Consider the following 20224-nt stretch of genomic DNA (forward strand, 5'->3'; position numbering starts at 1 on the left):
TGTAACAGTAAAATGTCAAAATACCTTTTTAATGCTGTATATTTAAAGTTAAGGTAGGTGGACAGATGGAACTTCCCAGGTAACTTATTCGAATTTATTTGACTGAAGAATACAGTAGACAACTTGGTGGTGTCTTTGTGTTTTCCATCATGTTTAACATTTAAGTATTTAAGAAGTGAAACATGATTCTAATCTGTAGGTTTTTTTTCTTCATTACAACTGAATCCTAAATCAAAATTTGATGTTTCTTGATTTTGCATTGAACTGTTCCTGCAGATTAGTGAAGCAGTAGTAAGCGGGTGGCTGTTTTTTCGTTATTTAGTGATTGGAGGTACATGCTATGTAAAAAATTTAGCTCTCTGATGACTCTGAAGTACTTGTGTCTGGACATGTATCAAACAGTAAATAAGATAACGTTGACATATTTGTTTGTGCATAAAATTTCAGCTTATGTTGGCATTGCAACTATTGCTGGTTTTGTGTGGTGGTTTGTTTATTCTGATGGTGGGCCCAAACTGCCTTACAGTGAACTGGTAAGCAAACACAACTTAGTTGATGAATGGGATATTTATTTTGGGTGTCTGGGTGGGGTTTTGTTATCTTTGCGAAAAGGGGTTGTAAACAGTTTTTGCTTACGTACAAAGACATTGAGAGATCACGTTTCCTTTTATATGTTCACTCTATTCCTTTTACATTCTTTCTGCTTTTTGTCTTGTTCGAATATTTGAGATTTTGTAACAGCATCATGAATATGGGGTTGAATGCAGTTACATCATTGGTGTTATTTCAACGAAATTGTTATGTTATGTTAATATTTGGAGAAGATAAGACTGAAAGGGTCTGGGACACCTACATAAGACATTTATAACTTCAAATGGTTTCAGGTAAATTTTGATACATGTTCGGCAAGAGACACTGCATACCCATGCAGTGTGTTTGAGGATCATCATCCATCTACTGTATCAATGACTGTGCTTGTCGTTGTCGAGATGTTTAATGCTCTGAACAATTTAAGTGAAGATCGTTCAATCATGTGAGTAGCCTCACTCAATTTTCTACATCATTTGTTTTATGATACACGTCACTTCTATTGCATTGAGAAGGTATTTAATCTTTCTGGTAGTTGAGTTAATCGTTTTCTTGTATTATCTAATTATTTACTTATATAAAAGTTGAGTTGCCTGTTATACTGGCTCCATAATCTTTTGTGCTGTTCATCTGATTCATTTGAAATCAAGGGTATATCCCAATTTCATGTGAAGTCATGATGCTCATGTAAATGTTTGATATATCTGGTTATAAAGGCTGTTTGTTTTATAAGTAGACTCTGGAAAATGAGCTGCACTTATCATGATTTGGTGTGGATAGACTTATGAAAATTCTCGTCCATGGTCAACAGATGGGCTTGGTAGGGCAAGCAATATTTTGTTTGTGTATTTAAATGAGCCAAATATGAGCAGGGGCTGCATACCTCAACTTGACTTGTATGGGTTCCTTAATGTACTTTGTACATATACTGAATGTAAGCATCTCCCATTTACACATATCTTTTGTGTAATTTTTTTATTTTTTTACGTTTGCACATCTTTGATACACATATATGCTACCTGGTACTGTGGTACATATAATTTAATTTTATGATATTAAGTTTTACAGAAAAAGTTTGGAAAAGTGTGTGGCAGAAAATGAACCACTTGCGCCTCGCCTGATCTTCACTAAGTCACATGGACGTGCCCAAAGAGCAGGCGCACCTGCATCGTTGTGATGTGTGTCTGCCTATTACATGGAATAAGATGTGATCAATGCATCTCTGGTGTGGTCAGCTGCACCAGTTAAAATATGTATGGTCTTGCGGAAAGACATTGTGGGATATATCTTTTGAGATGTCTTAAGATATTTCCCGTTCATCAGTTTTCTCCTTGAATTTGACTGTGGTTTCATGATCTTTGTCTTCGTGGTCTCATTCATAACATAATCTTGAAATTTCACCTTCTGTTTGGCATATTTCTTGTTGTGTTCTTCAAGAGCCTTCTCTCTTTCGTCTCTTTCAGGCATCTTCAGTTTGTTTCTGACCATTACTGTGAGCTTCATTCCGGCAAAAACCTGCTGTGGGATGGCCCTCGACCTTTATTAAGCAAAAATGGTATAGACAAAATTAGATCCAACCCAGTCTAGGCTGGATGAAGTCAAACAATAGATAGTAGCACAGGGTCCCAACCCAATACAGGGGAACGCCATTCACTGTAGTCCTCGTTCGCAACCCCAACAAAAAACAGAGCACGAGGTAGACGTAGGGGCTGTGCTACTGAACTTGATGAAATATAGGTGCCGGAAAATACTCTACAAAAAACTCAGGTTGGTAGGATGATTGTGAAGAGACCACTTGAGCCACTTCCTCCAAATTCTGTAGTTGCCACCTATGCACAGACTGCTTCCCCTAACATTACCTTCCCTGATGCAGTGGTTAAGGGCCCCCATCTCCTTCATTTCAGGTCCTGCAATAGACCAAGGAACCAACTGACAAAGGCAAATTTAACATTGCCTACCTGATCATAAATTGCAGCTGCCACACCAAGCTTGGACTCACATTGCCAGGAGACGACCTCAACTGTGAAAGCTGAACGACAAATCTGGAGCCTGTCCTCACCCCAAATCCCAGTTTTTGTCCAAATTGACACACTTCCTAGATCTGTCATCCATTGGAACAATGCTAAAATGATCAACTGCACCTTTCCCAAATCCACTGAGAAGGGTCCTTTTTTATTGCCCCTTTTTCATGTCTCCAATCATTCCTCAAGGACTATGTGCCCCAATTGATGATATTCAACGCTAAGAGTTTGCATTCACCCAAAACTTGAAGGACTCCTCAACGCTGGACATGGGGAGTTGGAGGACCCCCAAAGTGGCCTAGCAAATTCCTCCAATTCTGTCTGGAAATTTTACAACTGAAAATCAGGAGAGATAGCGTTTCGCCACTACGTTTACAAAGTGTGCATCTAGAGACCAGCAACACTCCCATTCGCTGCACCCTATCATCCATTAACAATCTATCAGAGCAAGCAATAAAGAGGGCCCAACACGCTCTCGGGGGAGCCCAACCTAACCAAATTTTTTCTCTCCACATTCTTCTAATGACTTTCCAAATTGATCTGCACGAAACCCCTGGCTGATTCTCCCACACCAGGCTGTCGCTCTTTGCATTCTGAAGCTCCTGCAAGGGAGTAATCCGAGCTTTAGGGATAACTCTTCGGATCACGTCCGTCACAACCTCTTTGTTAGACCATACTGCCTCATGTACTGTAATGAGGTCTTTTAGATTCAGGGACTACCTCATTTTCTCTGGAACCAACCACCCAATAGGTGTCACACCCCAACCCTTTTACCCCCAAATAATTTTTTTTTTGTTAAAAACATAAAACGTCGAGTTACAACAACACAATGATTCAAAAGGAGCTATGCACATTGTAGAAACACGAACACAGAGAAAAGAAAACGAGGAACACGATGTAACGTGGAAAAACCCTCAACAAGAGGAAAAAAACCACGAATGAGGAGGAGCTGGTGCCCACTATCTGCCAGACACTCTCTCTCTTAAGATTTCATTCTCACCAAAGATTAGGGTTACAATGATATAAGTATGCCCTAATTAGGACATACTGGATCGGGTCCAGACCTGGACCCATACACCAATATCCGTCAACACTCCCCCTCAAGTTGAGCATACATATCGAACATGCCCAACTTGGATACATTTCTCTCGAACGAAGTCGAGGATAGAGCCTTCGTCAGAACATCAGCGGTTTGGTCTTCAGACTTCATGTAAGGAAGGATCAACTCTTTAGCATCAATTCTTTCACGAATAAAGTGACGATCAATCTCAACATGCTTGGTTCTGTCGTGTAGAACAGGGTTGTTGGCTAGATTGATTGCAGACTTGTTATCACAGTACATCTTCATAGGTCCTTCAATCTCTATGCCAATATCAGTCAGCAATATTTTCAACCATAGTAACTCTGACACTCCCATAGCAACGGCTCTATATTCTGCCTCTGCACTAGATCGAGAACATACATCCTGTCTCTTGCTCCTCCATACTACAAGGTTTCCTCCCAGGTAGACACAGTACCCTGTAGTAGATCGTCTGGTATCAGCACATCCTGCCCAGTCTGCATCGGAATACCCCTCGATCTCTACAGTCTCTTGTTTTACATACAAGAGTCCCTTACCAGGATTTCTCTTCAAGTAACATAATACTCTGTCCATAGCCTTCAGATGTGCATCAGTAGGAGCATGCATGAATTGACTCAATACATTTACCGTGAAAGTGATATCAGGTCTCGTGAGGGTAAGGTAAATCAACTTCCCAACCAGACGTTGATATCTTCCCTTAGCTTCTTCACAGAGCAGCTCTCCATCCCTAAGACTCAACTTGTGCCCGATGTCAAGTGGGGTAGAAGCAGGTCTACACCCCAACTTACCAGTCTCTTCCAACAGATCTAATGTGTATTTCCTTTGGTTTAGCACAAGACCAGTACTCGATCTAGCAATCTCAATACCAAGAAAATACCTCAGCTTGCCAAGATCCTTGAGATCAAATTCCGTAGCCAGTAACCCTTTTAACTTGATGATCTCCTCCTCATCATTGCCTGTGACAATCATGTCATCCACATAGACAAGTAAAAGAGTGACTCTGCCCTCTTTTTTCTTCACGAATAGAGTGTGGTCTCCATTCCCTTGTTTGTACCCATGATGTTGCATTACTCGTCTCAGTCGTTCGAACCATGCTCTGGGCGACTGCTTGAGGCCATATAAGGCCTTTTTCAGCTTACAACATTTCTCTGGTTCTTTATATCCTGGAGGCATATGCATATATACTTCTTCTTCGAGGTCACCATTGAGGAAAGCATTCCTAACATCTAATTGGTACATCTTCCACTCCTTCATCACAACTAGGGATATAACAACTCTGACTGTCTTCATTTTCGCAACAGGCGCAAAGGTCTCCAAGTAATCAATCCCATATTTTTGGCAAAACCCCTTGGCCACAAGACGAGCTTTATATCTTTCAACACTCCCATCTGGTTTGTATTTGATGGTATACACCCATTTGGATCCAACCAAGTGAGCCGCTTCAGGAATCTTCACAACCTCCCATGTCATGTTTCTTCTCAAGGCTTCCATTTCTTCTTTCATAGCATCAGCCCACTTGGAATCACTTTGAGCTTCAGCAACGGTCCTGAGAATCACAGCCAAAGAAAGAGAAGAAACAAAACACTTGTAATCCTTGCCAAGTCTGGAATACGATACAAAATTACCAATAGGGTGTTGAGTACATGACCTGACACCCTTTCTCAGGGCAATGGGAAGATCTTCATTTTCCTTTTCAACCTCATCTTGAGTCTTCAAAATTGGACTTGGTTCCCGAGTGGCATTGGGATTGGAATAAGATTTCGCACCACAAGTCACATCCTCTGTCCGAGCACCTCATCTTGAATAGACCTGTCCAAACAAACGATGGTCTTCCTTCTCAGTGTCACACCCTTCCTCATTCTCAGGCACATCAACAACAGTGAGAGATTCTGCTTTCCTGTAGTCCAAGAAATCTGTAAATTGAAGCTCCTGACTCTGAGAATACTCTTCCCTAACCACAGACTTCTCCCCCTGAAGAGGATTCTCACCAAAGTAAGAGGCATGTTCCAAGAAGGTAACATCCCTCGTAACATAGACTCGGCCAGTGGTGGGGTCAATACATCTGTATCCTTTCTGAGTAGGGGAATACCCAACAAACACACCTTTGATAGACCTGAGATCAAGTTTCTTAATATTGGGACTGTGATTATGTATAAAACACACACAGCCAAAAACACGAGGGGGGAGTAGAAATGGTTGACGACTGCCGGGAAGTAACGAATGGGGAGTCCAACCATTTAGAACACGACTGGGCATGCGATTGATGAGATACGCACTAGTAAGAACTGCATCACCCCAATAGTGTTTAGGAAGGTTTCTCTGAAACAGAAGGGCCCTGGTGACATTAAGAAGCTGGCGATTTTTCCTTTCAGCCACCCCATTTTGTGGGGTAGTATAATTACAGGACGTCTCATGAACAATCCCTCTTTTTCGAAGAAAATCCTCAACAGACTGACACATATACTCACGGGCATTATCGGACCGAAAGGTTTTAATAGTCCCACCATATTGAGTATACACAAGAAGAATGAAGGTCTCTATGATATGAGGAACCTCACTGCGATCTTTTAACAAGTACACAAAAGTAGCCCGAGAGAAGTCATCAATAAAAGTGATAAAGTATTGAAAACCTTGACGGGTATGAATTCCCGAAGACCCCCACACATCCGAGTGAACCAAGGAAAAAACTTCATTAACACAGCTAGTAGAAATAGGGTATGAAGCCCTCACATGTTTGGCAAACTGACACACATCACAAGAAATCAAAGACAAATTCAAAGAAGAACACAAATTGGGGAACAACTGTTTCAAAATCCCAAAAGGTAAATGCGCAAAACGTTCATGCCAGTACAAGAAGGACTGAAGACAATCTTCTCTTCGTTTCTCTGTCTTGCTGATCGCTGTCACAAGAGCTGTAGCCACATGTATGGGAAGACGATATAGGCCATCAGACGCCAAACCAATCCCAATCCTCTTCCCTGTCACCAAGTCCTACAAAACACAATGGTTGGCAGAAAAAATGAGTTGACAGTTCAACTCTTTAGTAAGTTTACTAACTGACAAGAGATTTAAGGGAAACTGGGGAACATGTAATGCTCCCCGCACATGAAATTTGTCCAACAAGGACAGAGTCCCTTCGCCTGCCACAACAGTAGAGGAACCATCTGCGAGAGAAACTCGTTCCCTTCCCGAAGATAACTTATATTCATGAAATAATTTTGGTTTACCTATCATGTGGTGAGTGGCACCACTATCCACAATCTATTCCCCCACAAAAAGAGTTACCTGCATCGCCAATAACTGCAAGAGCATGATTAGCCTTTGTCTCATCTGGTGTCTCCGCCTGGTTGACATCAATCCGACCTAAGTAGGCCCTCAGTTCACGAATCTGGTCAGCAGAAATGGAGACTTTTTCTCCACTGGATTTGGGCACCTCAGACACAGGCATCTTCCCAATAGAAGACCTCCCTTTGTTTCCCTTCTTCTCTGGATGAAGATCCCAACAATAATCCACGGTATGACCAGTTTTCTTGCAGTGAGTGCATCTGTGAAGAGATCTAGTCAGGCCTCCAGTACCACGACTCACAAGAGCGGATCTCTCATGATAGGGTACGAGATCCCTCTTGCCCTCATTTGTAACCAGCCTTCTCTGTTCTTCTGCTTCAACACAGGAGTACACATCTTCAATACTGGGCACCTCTCCTGAATTCAGAATCTGACTTCTAACACCTTCAAACTCATCATTTAAACCAGTTAAAAAGAGGAACACCCTGTTTTCCCATACTTAGCTACATAAAGTGCCTGATCTTGGGGACAATGCCAAGGAATATCAGAATGATAGTCAAGCTCTTCCCATTTGGCTTTCAAAGCCTCATAGTATTCTGCAACAGAAGAGTTCCTTTGTCGAAGGCCATAGACAGTCTTCATTATTTGGTAAGTACGAATTGCTGTTTTCTATTGGCCATACATTTGCTTTAAGACTACCCACATGTCTCTTGCAGTCTTCTTCCGAAGGATAAGGGGCTGAATATCGGCGGAGATGGAGTTGACAATCCAAGTTTTCACTTGATTATCCTCAAGAAATCAAGTGTCCCATACACCACTTGCCTTTGCCGGTTCAAGGTTCCTTCCGTCGATAAAGGCAATCCGACCGCGGGCAGCAATCCCCATAGTCATAGCAGCCGACCACAGGAAATAGTTCTCTTTTGTGAGGCGAAGAGTAATGACCTGAGCGGGAACATTCTCAGTTTTAAACACCCCAATTTCAGATTGATTGGTGTTAACGGTAGACGAAGAAGAGGCTGCCATAATCTCAGGCCAGTCCAGCAAAGGGCACGGGCGGCGGTAAAACACGGGAGGTACCGGCGACAACAGGAAGCACCAGCGGAAGCAAGGAGCAAGGGGCAGCGGGCGACGTCAGGGAGAAGCAGCAGGAGAGGGCGACGTCAGGGAGCAAGGAAGACGGCGCATAGGGCGACGCAGCCGGTTGGAAACGGCGGCGGCGGTGATGACAACGGCAGCGGCGGCAGCAGCAACGGCAAGTGGAGAAAACACCACTATCCACAAAAAAAGTCCCAACCTCGCTGGCTCTGATACCATGTATAAACACGAACACAGAGAAAAGAAAACGAGGAACACGATGTAACGTAGAAAAACCCTCAACAAGAGGAAAAAAAACCACGATTGAGGAGGAGCTGGTGCCCACTAGCCGCCAGACACTCTCTCTCTTAAGATTTCATTCTCACCAAAGATTAGGGTTACAATGATATAAGTATGCCCTAATTAGGACATACTGGATCGAGTCCAGACCTGGACCCATACACCAATATCCGTCAACACACATCAAAAGGCAATGGCGTGAACATTTCAATATATAGTAAATTCAGTTCGTATAAAATCACTTCATATTTCTCAATGATACACATGACAAAATGCCCCAAAACAACAACATTGATGTCGAACAAAAACAAGACATCAATGAGACCCAACCACGACTCGCTAGCACGAGAATAGACCCAAAATCTCTCCAGTAGCATGTGAGTAGAGCAATCTGATCAACCTGTTGCCCCAGGTCTGCCAAAACCTGAAAAAGTAAACAACAGAAGGCTTAGCCTTCATAATATGACAACAAACCAGATAATCCCTAACCCTCTAAGGTAAGGGCTCAACTAGGAGATGTAACATATACGAAAAACATAAACACTATCACATCATGATAGTAGCCTGAAGTCACATAACTTGTCATGGCAGCCCCTCACATATTCCACAAAATGTAGGGACCACTCAATGGCCACAATTAACGCACTCGATTGTCATATTCACCTCGTTCACATTCACTTTATTCACATTCTTTTCATTTACAATCATTTTATTTCCATTAGCTTTAGTGAATTGACAGTTCCTGTGGCTGCAAACACAGACACGTGCACACCACGGGTGACCTACACTCGAGAGACAACCCTCTTGGTGGCCCACAACGATATGGATCTGTTCACACTGCAGCGGTAGTGCAATCATCCATGAATGTGTGAATTCTAAGGAGAGTTGTGCAGTTTTCCCTAAGACACCCAGGTTGGGAAGGCGGGAGCATAATGCTCCAAGCACATCACACAATGATATTCTGGAGCCTTGCACCACCTACGCTCCGAGCAGGCCATAATCCACTGGCCTCACATCAATTTTTCTTTCTTACTTATCATTATAAGAACACAGTCACAAAATGACTGGCTACCACATGAGGTTGATTCACTTAACAGGTGCAACTATACCTCCAAACGCCTCCACACGAGGACTACACATATAGTCAATACTTTTAGCTAGTCATCATAAGTTTACGGGTACATCTACCCTTCAAATTCATTCAATTGCATCGTGCACACGAAAAATACTCACTTGTTTTCTTAGTTGAGGCGTCTTCCCAACAATTACGCTTTCCCACATACATACTCATGCCCAACAAACGATGTAATACATATATCGATAATAGCATACATCACGAGTTCACTAAAATGGTTCTAAACCTTCTCGGCAACATCAAATCTCTACCATGCTTCCTAACCGCTTCCAAAATCAACCCATTATGTTAAGAAGATAATTATATACATAGATCCTCGTCCCTCCAAAATAGTCCTAGACCTTCTCCAATATAGTAAAGTCTTGAACGTGCATTCTAAATCATCCAATCTTGAATCTAGCATGCTCAAATAATAATTATACATGCAGTAACTATTTTCACAATTCTTAGCAGGAATTTCATTAATAGGATTGTTTTCTGTTTTCAATTCTTCTACTCAAACTGAATGGGGAAAAAATGGCTATTTTGATAATTCAACTTCTGTTTGAGTGACTGAACTCGGAAAACAAACCACTTGTTGCATAAGCATGCATGCTTGCATACGTGAAAACGTATATTGGCTATTGGAATGATGCATAAGCTTTGAGATGTCTTGTGCAAACTGGGATTGTGAGGGTGTTTTTCCATTTTATTTTTGAATAGCTATGTGCTTGTGCTCTACATGATCGATTTCATGGGAGTAAGGTGTGTACATAAGGATGTTTTTATATCTCTTGGCATTCCATGACCAAACTTTAGTGAATGCCCAACCTCTTTTTTAAAGCAGTTCAGATGTCTTTTACATATATGTATATATAAGAAAAATCAACTGGATGCCAGATCGCCAAAATTCAAAAATTTGTTGCTAAAATAACCATAAGTAACCACTAAAGCCACCATAAACCGTCGCCGCACCATAAACCATGACTGATGCCAAGTTACTGACCTTTTTGGAGACAAAAATTAAATTGTAGCCATCTGGCACGTCGCAGCATTGAACTCCTCTATATATATTATATATTCTTAGCAAACAGTGCATAAATACAAGGAGCAGGGATGATTCCTTATTTGTGGCCTATATTCTGAATTTTTCAAAGTTGATTATGCGGACTTATGCTGGATGCTTTATTATTTTTTCTTATGCAAGATTTTTCGGGTAATACTGGCTGAGACAAAGGTAAGTAGGTACTTGTTTGTTATGTCATGGCTAACATACATGGAGAGGAATTTGTACCTTTTTGAGGATGAACATGGTAAGGTAGAGAGCATTTGTGGATCAGTTCAACATATCTTCAAAGTTTCAAACACTCTGTGCAATCTGGGAAGAGGATTTTTTCTCAGATGTATGGACTCATCTAAAACCTAAGGTTTTGGTCTCCCAGTTTATTTGTTCTACTTGACACTGATTCGTATATTTTGATTTGCTGATTTTGTGTTACTAAAAAAGGAAAAAAATCCATAAGCAAAATTCAGGATGATGGTGTGTTCTCACTGTAACCTGAATGGAATTTTGTGGAACTTGGTGCATATGGATATTATTTTCTCAAGGGTTCCTTGTTTCTGGTACTGGAAGTTGGTTGCGACTTCATATTGGTTTGAAACTGTTCTGGTGTGTGCTTTACGACTGCTTAAGAGCCCATTTGTTGGGTCAAACAGATTAATGACCATCTGCTGTTTAACTTTTTCAGAGAAATCCCCCCTTGGAGCAATTTATGGCTGGTTACATCTATTATTCTGACCATGATTCTGCACATGCTAATCCTTTATGTGAAGCCGCTTTCAGTACTATTCTCTGTAAGTGGATTCTTCTCAACTTAGTGCTGCTATAGCATTGGAAATTTGTCTAACAGTATGCTTGCGAGTATAGTCACAGAAAACACGTTTTTTTTGAAAAAAAACCATAAATTTAATGGCGGTTTAAAACTTTTTAAAAAAGTATTTTTTTTTAAGTTAAAAACGAACAAAACACGTTTTGAACCCGTTTTTTTGCTTTTTTTTTTACTTTTTTCATTTTTTCAGTTTTTTTTAATGCCAAACAGTTTGTTTTTTCATTTTCTACTTTTAATTTGTTGCAAATCTACTTATCTTTTGATGTTTGTGTTATTAGATTCTCACTTATTTTAGTTTTTCTTCATTTTTAGTTTTTTAAAGTTTTTAAAAAATTACCGTATTTTTCCTTTTTTTTTCCGTTTTTTCAAGCTCGCCGTATTATACCCGAGAAAAACCTCGGCGTTTAAAACTCCGAGACGTTATTTGTGACTATGCTTGATACTTTATTCAGGTCGCTCCACTAAGTTGGTCTGATTGGAAGGTCATCTTCTTTCTTTCATTTCCTGTAAGTTAATAATCAATCTCCCACACCTGATTTACTTATTCCATGATCTTTAAGTATGGTTGATGATGCAAAATTGAAACCAGTAATGGGTATGTCCTTTAAATACTCAAAATCATCACTTTCTAAATGTCATAACTTTCCAACTACTATCCCTACGTGAAGCAGGTGCTTCCAGAATGGCTACCCTTCTGTTCTATGCATCATAATGCTGGTGGGAGTGAGATATCGTGGGTTCAATGTCCATGCATGTCAGGGGCCTTACCTTGCCCAATTTCTGTATGCATCATTGTTCTATTTACAATTGACTTGGACAACTTTGACAGATTCCAAACTGGTCTCCACTAAAGGACCTAGGATGGAAGAATAGCACTTCCGAAGTGGACAACAGTCTTCCTCGAAAATAGCCAATGCACCACAGCTGTTGTCAGAAACAAGATGAAAGGATTAAAACAGTCTACCACTACATGCTTCCCTCTTGCTACCTTCTGTTCCACGCTGAATTTTTATGTTGTGTATTATTGTATGATAGTTATATTATAGTTGATCTATAAATACTGAAGAAATATGCTTGCGACGAAAGAAGGGAAAGAAAAAATGAAAAGGATCTGCTATGAGAACTATGAAAAGAAAAGGAAAAATGGATGTGTGGCTGAAAGAAGAAGCTCTTCAGGGATACATAAGGAAGAAAAAATGAAGAGAGGCATGACAGAGGAAGATCATGATGATAAAGAGATGGAAGAAGAGGAAAAAAGGGAAAGAAAAATGAAATAAACTAAAATAAAGAGAAAAAAAAAAAGTTTAATCTTAATACTCCCATATTTCAGAAGCCTATTTGACCTGTCACTTGTGGGGAGCATATTGGACTGTAGCGTAAGGAGCATGAATAGTTTGAAAATGCCTACCACTACCTACATGGATTGCCACTTAAGACAGTTTACATCTAAGCAACAAAAAACGGCTTGAAATTGATGAATTGGATAAACCAAGAATTTCAATGGAGTAACAATGTGTGCGTGAAAAGTTACACAAATTTTTTCCCTTAAATTACTAAGAATGTTGAGTGCGATAGCTTTGTCTTTGTCCTATATGCATGCTAGAAGGTTGAATGATGATGTTCTTCATGATATTATAATGCATAACTACCTCTATGAATTTATTTTTCTGCAAGTTTTTTGTAAAATACATAACTTTTTCTGTTTTTCTGTTTGAAATAAGAGCATTTCTTTCCTTCCAGTGTTTCTGTCATTGTCTTGAGCTGACTTTTTAGTAGAACGGTTGCTTCTTTGGGATAACTCCTTTTTTATCTTCTATACTTCAATATATTGCTGTACCATATATTAAGTATCTTATCATGATTTTCAGGTTATCATAATTGATGAAATACTGAAATTTTTCTCAAGAAATTTCAGAGGTAAGTATCTCATTATCTTTTTGTTCCTTGTATGCCCATTATTATTTTCTAGTCTATTATTTGGTTGGTTCCTTCAATTACTCCTAATTGTCCAGATCAGTGTAAGGAAAAAGTTCAGGCTTCATTTTTGTGATTTAACCAGATTCACAAGTTTTTTTTTTCTTTTTTCTGTTGATTTCTATTCAGTCAGACACACTTTCTCTATTTGGTGGATGAAGACATGTTAGAGCAATTGCGGTAGCGGTTGATTTTATTAAGAACCACATGCCAAACAACCTGGCAAATACAACAATCAGTATTTGATATTCTGAAATGCAATTAGAAGCGAGTATAAAATTCAACATACTTGCTAAAGCTCAATCTGCTCTAAAATATTTGCATGGTCGTATTGTGGATGGTCCTTGTTGAGGATTGTAAATCTTTTATCACATTATATTTATGAGCATATACCTGACATGTAAGTTTGTAAGGATGAAGTTGTATGCTTCCTTTGTATTGCAAAAGTTGTCTCGTCTTTCTCAGAAGTAATGCTCTCAATAAAGTAAAACCCAATGCATTCATGCTTCAGTCGTACTGTGACACCAATAATTTTTTCTTTTGGTGGTTGGTGCAGGAAGAAGGTTCAACTTCAGATTTGGGAGACGTGATTTATTGCCAAAAAAAGAAGCACACGCCAAATAAGATAGTTTGGAAGAGAAGCTTGTCTGATCATAGGCCCCCATTTCCTTCATATGGGTGAAAAAAGTTTTGACATTGAGGTTGCTTTCTATGCTGCATTCTGTGAAGAAATTTTGATCACTGATCATGAAAGTGCAGAATGTCTACTCACGGAAGAAGACGCTGCTATGTACAAATGTTTGTTCCTCCTACTGCAAGTCGGTTGAGCCGTGGGCAGGTGCCCCACCATTTTTTCGCACAAGTTATATTGGTCTTGTTGTAAGTTATAAGAGTTACTTTACTTGAGCTCTCAAAAATGTTTTTTTTTTTTTTTTTCTCTCTTTTCTGGAGGACGGTTTAGCATAGATCACTCTTATGTACTCTCTCCCTCAAAGGAAAATGTCGAGATGCTTGAAGGGCCAACCAAGTTCCTGGATGTCTGGTTAATGCGATTGTTGCCAGGGGTGATTTGTTGTTTGCAATCCCTCAGCAGTTCACTTTGGTAATTGTAACTTCTGTTTTTGCATTTCTTGAATCTCTTAATAATGTTATGCCCACATTGCATGAAAATTTAACTTTTTCAGATAAAGAGAAAATATTACGTGACATGCTCATGAATTTTTTAGAAATACATGATGTAGCCTTGTCAGATCTCTCTCTCTCTCTCTCTTTCTCCCCGCGATGCAAACCTGAGGGGAGAGCCTTCCGAAGCTTTATTAACAAAAGCTGGGGATGTACAACAAAAAAGAAATTGATCTAGAATCCCAGATCAACGGTAAATCTCTAACAAAACCGTCTCTGAGATTCTTAGCATTGGTCATGGAAATCTACGTTTCTGCAATCTGCATTAAAACAGAAAGAGGTCTAGCAAGCAATGTAATTAAACTCGCCCTGAATCCTGTTGATTCAATTCAGGAGCAAACCTGAGAGCAGGAAGAAATTAGGCAGTTTTAACATCATGTCTTCGAGTCTTTCATCTTCGATACTTTGTCCATTCGACTGAATCGGCCTCAGGAACCGCAGCTCCGTCTCCAGCCAGCCAGTTTCTCTGGAAAGCCATACATGAATACGGAAACGCTTTCCACTAATCGTGAACCTTATCATTCGAATGGGCACCGTCTAATGGGGATTTCAAAGCAATGGCAAAATGGGGATTTCAACCCGATGAATGCATTTCATCGATATTCTGAAGGCGCGCTTTTAATCTCTTTTGCTAGAAATGACATGTGTGGAAGATGTGAAGGTGGTCGCGTTTATGCATGCCACCTGTTCGAGGGGATGGTTCGAGAGATTATATATCTTAGAACGTCATGATTTCTGAGTTGCGTTTACAATAAAACTTATATAACTGCTTTGGGGTTCTTTTGCTTGGTGAGTATTGAGGGGGATAGACCTAATGTTATTACTTTTGCAGATGGTATCTTTTAATTTTTTTTTTTCCCTATTTTGATGTTTTTCATTTTGATTTGAATTTATAGGTTAACATTGTATTTTTTTAAATAATCCGATTCGTAAACCATTGCGATTCGAGGCACCGATCACTGAATCATTAGGCTTTCTGATTTGATTCAAACACTAATTTTGACAACATTGACACAGTCCTCTAAGAATGCATTTTTAAGGATGACACTGTCATGTACATTCCGAATACCTTTCGGCATACAATTGTTGGGTATCTCCTCCATAGCGATCAGATGATATTGATTCCTGGTCTTCTTTGAGGTAATTTGAATGGTAGTGATATTCTCTTGTATTCTTGCCTACGGAAACAATTTATTAAGACTATTCCCCAGGTTAAGAGGGAGACAGCTATTTCTTGTAAAAAATGGGTTCATGTATAATCCAGGTTTCTTCTTGAAAGGACTCTAAATAGCCGTTTCAAGTTGAGAGAGAGCATTGGTCCAATTTGCATATGACATCTTTGTGCCTCCCTTGCGAGTAATGTGTGCACAAGTGAAGTGCTTATTCCTATCTGAAGTCTCAATGAAGGCACAATTTTGGATTCTGCTCGTCCTATTTTCAACACTTCCCATGGCAAACCACCAACAGGTTTAGATAGTAAGTTAGACTAAAGAAGAATATCCACATGGTCAAAGCATAGTCTTCAAAGTGATTCATTCGATTCGTAAATTGCTCGAGTTGGTTACGATCATCCACTTACTGGATCACAAATCAGGACTTGGCCAATTCGACAAAGATCACTTACTAATTACAGGTTCCTTTTTAGTTTTGTATTGCTGAAAATTGAACTTCATTATTTTGTGAATTGTGAAATTAATTTGTGGTGGTTTTAAAATGGTTTTTGTACTGTTGTAAACTTGTATTTGTGTCTCTCAACAACTTGCTAATGAAACAAGAAAAGAAAAACAGAGAATATGTGCATACTTAAGCTGTCTTCTCCCTAAGCTATTGTCTTATTAGGACATCCAATCATTAACTTTACATACGCACGAACACTCATTTAAATGTTATTAAGTTTTAGCTGAGGAAAACATAAAACATGAAGTGTCGACAAACTTACCTTCTTCATTTATTTGTAGTAAAATATACTGTAAAATTTATGACCTAACCCAACTAAGTAGTAAAGTCAACTCGTTGACCTGGTGACCTAACTTTAAGCTAATTTAGGTCTGTCAACTATGGGTCAAAAAAGCTATTGTTTCTTATATATGGACACATCATTGTGAAGATGGACTCTTGCAAATGCATGCTCTTGCTTCTCTGATCTATTGAACACAGTTTAGTCAGAACAGAGAGGAGAGAAATCTTACCAAAGAGACATTCTCATGGTTCAAGCTGCCGATGATTCAAACAAGCCTTGAGTACGTGTCGTTGCCCAACATTGGAAATGTTTAGCCAATTTCCAGCAAAACCCATTAAACTTCTTTAATTCATCATTAATTCTACTAAAAACAAAATAGAGGTTTTGACCTTGCTGGGTCATCATAAGATTCCTTTTAGCTAAATTCTTTACCAAGCCCCTAATGTTCCAAATAATTAACTCCATTTCATTTCCATCACAGGCTTCACTGGTTGTGCTTTTGAGTGAACCTCTTTCGCATTCATGTCCCCCTTTTTGAATTAACAAATCTATCCATTATGCTCTCTTTCCAAATTCTCCAGTTACTACTCATCCATCTTCTACCATAAATTTTAATTTTAGTAACGTCTACTATGGGTTGTTTGACCCTATATGCAACTGCAGCCCTTTGAATTGAACCTTGTTTGCATGAAGAAGCTTTGTTTGCACCTCTTCTCTTAATTTCAATTGTTCAACTGAAGAAGCAACCTCCAATATGGAAGGTTTATATAATGGTTGGTTTAGCAAGAGATTCGTTCATTATCTTTCATCATTCCAGCCTTTGTTGCGATCATAGTTGGTTCTTGTCATTACTCTCATCCTGCTTGCTAAGGCTGCCTCCTATATGACACCCAACCTATTCATCTATTCTTTTGCTCAGCTAAACTGAACTCTACTCAAATTCAGGTTCGGGTTTGACATAAGAAATGGAGTTTTGGAGCCAATCTGAGTCTGGATAGTTTGTAATCATATATTATCCACATAAAAGATCAGATTTCTAACTCAGATCCTGGATCTGCATGTCAAACAGCAAACAGAATCTGAACCCAGTTAATGGTCGGTTCCACTTTTCTTCGCCAGGCCTCATTAAATGGATTCAGACAGAGGTTGGTGGGCATGTATCTCAAACCATTCACATACATAATTAAAGGATGTCATGAGCGCTACCTTACTATTGGTCAAGCCTGCAACGAGGTATTTTTAAGATTAATGAGAAAGGTACATATAGTATTTGTCTTGAAGAATGATCATTTAACGATGAGCTCTTATTCCCCTTACAGGTCTCATATTGTCTTGAAGAATGAACACTTTAACCAGGATCAGACTCTTATCTCCCTTTATAGCAAAAAAAGAAAACTCTGAGATGGACGTCGACCATAGAGTGGTGCCCCATACCTATCATAAGTTGAATATTATCAGAATTTAGTCCAACATATCTAAATATTCAGAGATTCATTGCTTGCACTAAACAACTGGGGAAGCTCATGGAGCTAGAAGAACCAGTGACATACTTAATCGAGTTGAATTTAATGATACTCTTCAAAAGGATTTGATGTTTCAAAAGATGGGTCTAGCCAACTGATAGGTGCTAGAGAAATGCGTTATCTTATCTACATTTTCAATTTAGTGACGGGTGTCCTTGGTTAGTTAAGCCATCGTGGCAAGGGCTGAGACGACATCTTTTTCAAACTGACAGCGTAATCTATACTTGGTATTCACTTGCTCACGAATTATATTAGTTCAGACCCAACAGGACCACCGGTCACCTGGTTAGAGGGTTCATTTCATGCATGAGACAGATTGTCTGATATAGGTTTCCCCAGATGGGTTATCTCAAACAAATTGCGCCACCAATAAACTGGGGCACTTTTGTAAAAGTAAGCTGAGGCAAATGGACAGGCCCTTGTGGAGGAAAAAACACCATGTTTGATTCATGAAGTTAGAACTTGAGAGGGAACGTCTCATAAATGTAAGTTTGAACACATTTTGATCATTCCCGCGTGTTTACAACTTGAAACGGAATGTCTTGAAACATACTACCAACCATCCAAATACACCAGGATATCCAAGTAAAAGTTTCTCAGCCGTTGGGTAACCATTTTGGCATCTTCGAGAACAATCAGGCAAAGGTTCCAGTCCGCCTGGAGACGTAAATTGATGGGATTGTTCAATCATCAATCGACATCAGCATCAGTTCAATCGGGCCTGTTAGGGGAAAAGAGGATACAGAAGGCCGGCAGGAAATAAAGACGCTATTTGCTGCTTTCTATTCACAGAGAGACCAAGTACCATGGGAAAGGGCAGGAGGACTCTTATCCCGAGGAAAATGCCAGTAAGAGCTCCGTCCACAAAGTTAGTAGATTAAACAAAAAGGCGTTTCAAATACAACGACGATTCAATGCCCCCCGTAGCATGACGCCACAAGCTGGAACGGTTCAGTGGAAATCCCAGTCAAATGGTTAATTTTGCTTGGGAGTTGGAACCGACGTTGATATACTTTTTCAAAACTGATTCTCTGTTGGTGAACACACTTTACGACAACTACTATGTCAGTAGATCAGATGTTCACGATTTAACAATTATGATTCGCTTACATAATCTTTTCATGTAATAAGTCTTTACGTTCTGATTTGAAATAAGAAGAAAGAGGATATATTGCACATTTTAGTGTAAAAAGTTAAAAATTAGACCAGCTAGATTGATGTTAAGTCAACTTGACGTGTGTATTGTGGAAATGATTTAACGATCAAGTTAATTATGGTACGTCAGAAGGAGCGAAAGAAAAGCAAATATATGCCAAATCCTTAAAGAGATAAAAGACTAGAAAAATCAAAGTTAATTAATAAAGCAAGTTCCTATCGCCTCTATCGTAGACCAGCTATATAAGGACTGCCAGTGCAATAAAAAAGAAAGAGAACGCCGGAAAGGGATGAGCTCTTGAGGGGCCAAAAGCTAGGGAAAGAGTAATCCATCCAATTGAAGAAGAATTTGGTTTGTGTAGTTAAACCAATGTACACCATGAAACAGAAAAGATACTCCTTGTTATCAAACCTATGTCCACCACGAAACATAAAAGATACTCTCTTGGTATCAGAGCAAGCCATGATCTACTAGAAACTCATCCAATGTTTTCTGATTCTTAGTAGAAGCTACATGCTAAAGCTAAAGTTATTGTATGAGAGGAACGAGAGAGCTTGGTCTACAGAGAAAGACCACTCATGTGGGGCCAATACAAATTCATCAGCAATTTGCCTATATGAGCATGGGAAAAAAAAAAAGAGCCTAGTACGTGAGATTCTTTCCTAACAACAGACGAACAAGGACTCAATATCAAACAAGTAGAAGGTATGAAACTAGGACATTTCAAGACTCAAGGTGAAAACCATTTAAATCGTGTAACCAACTTGAGGGATAGAAAAAATGGTTTCCAAAGATGTCATGAATGCGTTCACGTGGGACAAATATATCTGGTTTGAATGTTCTACATGACATGACCTCAACCTCAAGTCCCACTTTGCTGCCCACTTAAAGTTTCTCTACTGGGCTGTGCATAGAACGAGCCAAGTCTAATAGTTCTTGAGAAGAGATAATTTTTGGAGGACAAGCATCTACTGTGAGACAGCCTTCAGAAGCAGGTAACTCCTTCCAATGTCGGCAATTCCTCCCAATGTTCCCATCTCGTCACATTTCATGACATCCTTGAAAACCATTTATACT

General features: G+C 39.5%; 2 protein-coding genes across 3 annotated transcripts in view; one reads left to right on the plus strand and one right to left on the minus strand.

The window, feature by feature from the left end:
- The window catches only part of LOC116253577 (calcium-transporting ATPase 3, endoplasmic reticulum-type), a 116845-nt gene extending 102288 nt beyond the window's left edge, over positions 1-14557 (plus strand). The window contains exons 28-34 of one of the 2 annotated variants that reach the window (XM_031628476.2): positions 277-331; positions 448-533; positions 885-1033; positions 11212-11317; positions 11805-11858; positions 13221-13269; positions 13883-14557. In XM_031628476.2, the coding sequence (XP_031484336.1) occupies positions 277-331; positions 448-533; positions 885-1033; positions 11212-11317; positions 11805-11858; positions 13221-13269; positions 13883-13950 (567 nt within the window). In that variant the 3' untranslated portion in view covers positions 13951-14557. Of the gene's footprint in view, positions 1-276; positions 332-447; positions 534-884; positions 1034-11211; positions 11318-11804; positions 11859-13220; positions 13270-13882 lie in introns of those variants that run through there. The other variant, XR_004172491.2, reaches the window with a different exon arrangement.
- LOC116253578 (uncharacterized) overlaps positions 8758-20224 on the minus strand; it is a 54209-nt gene continuing 42742 nt past the window's right edge. The window contains exon 7 of the mRNA XM_031628479.2: positions 8758-8773. The gene's annotated coding sequence lies outside the window, so the exon portion shown is untranslated. The remainder of the gene's footprint in view (positions 8774-20224) is intronic.

The sequence above is a fragment of the Nymphaea colorata genome, chromosome 4 (genome assembly GCF_008831285.2).
Source record: "Nymphaea colorata isolate Beijing-Zhang1983 chromosome 4, ASM883128v2, whole genome shotgun sequence".
Classification (NCBI taxonomy): Eukaryota; Viridiplantae; Streptophyta; class Magnoliopsida; order Nymphaeales; family Nymphaeaceae; genus Nymphaea; species Nymphaea colorata.